Here is a 1,190-nt window from a genome sequence, read left to right as displayed (position 1 = left end):
GTTTCAATTATTTGATCCCTTGGCTTACTAAGTTTCATATTAGTCACATTTAGTAAATATTTTTATTCAGTCAAAATAGTTGATGAAAAATGAAGAAAAAATAATAGTAAAACAATGTCTATTGAACTTTTAGATAGATTTTGTTCATTTTGCCACGTCTGACACAACTATGAAAAGCGTTTTAAGTATACCAAATTTGCTGATATTGAGATTAATGACTAAATTTTATTAGAGTACGCACTAATATTCTTAAAAATACCTGGAAATTTTTAGATATATAAACTACTTTGAAATACGGAATATAATGCATAACTGTGTACCTTTCTGGCACCTCTGATAAACCTGAGTCTATTAGGCCTTTTACACCATTGCCATTTTTGACAACAAAATCATACAGTGAATCCGAAGTGTTGAAATTTGGAGCCATAATGGGTATAAGTGAAATTTGTGTATTATATGGAGTGTGAATTGCTATGCTCTAATGCAAAAAGGCCTGGTCCCTATTTATATTGCGGGTTGTGTTAGTAGCTATTTCTAATTATGAGATAAAATAAAAAATCTTATACTATTGTTTGCATAAAAGGCAAGATTCAGGGCTTCGAAAAAGTAAGCGAATTTAAAGAAGGGTGTAGACTTCCTATTATTTTTATTTTTTATTATGTTGACTACTTAGATATGTTATAATTATTCTAAAAAACCATTAAATTATTGAGATCAACGTAATGAGATATATATGAATGAGTTGGAAGTGGGATTCTACAAATTAGAGGGAAGCATGGAAAAGGACAATGTGGTTGGCGATGAAGTAAATTAATTAATTAAACAGAAACTGAAATAGTATCTACATTTTTTTAAGATAATAAATATCATAAAATCATCTTTTTTAAGAAATAAGTTGATAAAAAAAGACAATATAAATTATTATATTTATAATACTTCTCTTCAAATAAAATTTTTTTTATTTTTTTATTTTATTGCTTTATATAATGTTTTTTCTTTTAGAGTTTACTAAGGACTGTGCAAAAGAAGAGTTTTTGCATGATATGTAGTAATTGAAATTCAATTCAAAGAAATTAAACCAAAATGGAATGATACCATTACATACACACCAAAAATTCAATTAATACAAAAGTTAGTGTCTCAAGCAATCCACTATCATAAACTATACTTAATGAATTATGCCAAACAAA

At 26.7% G+C, this 1,190-nt stretch overlaps 1 protein-coding gene across 1 annotated transcript in view; it reads right to left on the bottom strand.

Moving 5' to 3' along the window:
- LOC107619811 (feruloyl CoA ortho-hydroxylase 1) overlaps positions 1-498 on the bottom strand; it is a 4,788-nt gene extending 4,290 nt beyond the window's left edge. The window contains exon 1 of the mRNA XM_016322090.2: positions 321-498. Within this exon, the coding sequence (XP_016177576.1) occupies positions 321-427 (107 nt within the window). The 5' untranslated portion in view covers positions 428-498. The remainder of the gene's footprint in view (positions 1-320) is intronic.

This window comes from Arachis ipaensis, chromosome B09, assembly GCF_000816755.2.
Source record: "Arachis ipaensis cultivar K30076 chromosome B09, Araip1.1, whole genome shotgun sequence".
In the NCBI taxonomy this organism is placed as follows: Eukaryota; Viridiplantae; Streptophyta; class Magnoliopsida; order Fabales; family Fabaceae; genus Arachis; species Arachis ipaensis.
The sequence above is the reverse complement of the archived record's forward strand: the minus strand, read 5'-3'. Positions and strand labels throughout refer to the sequence as shown.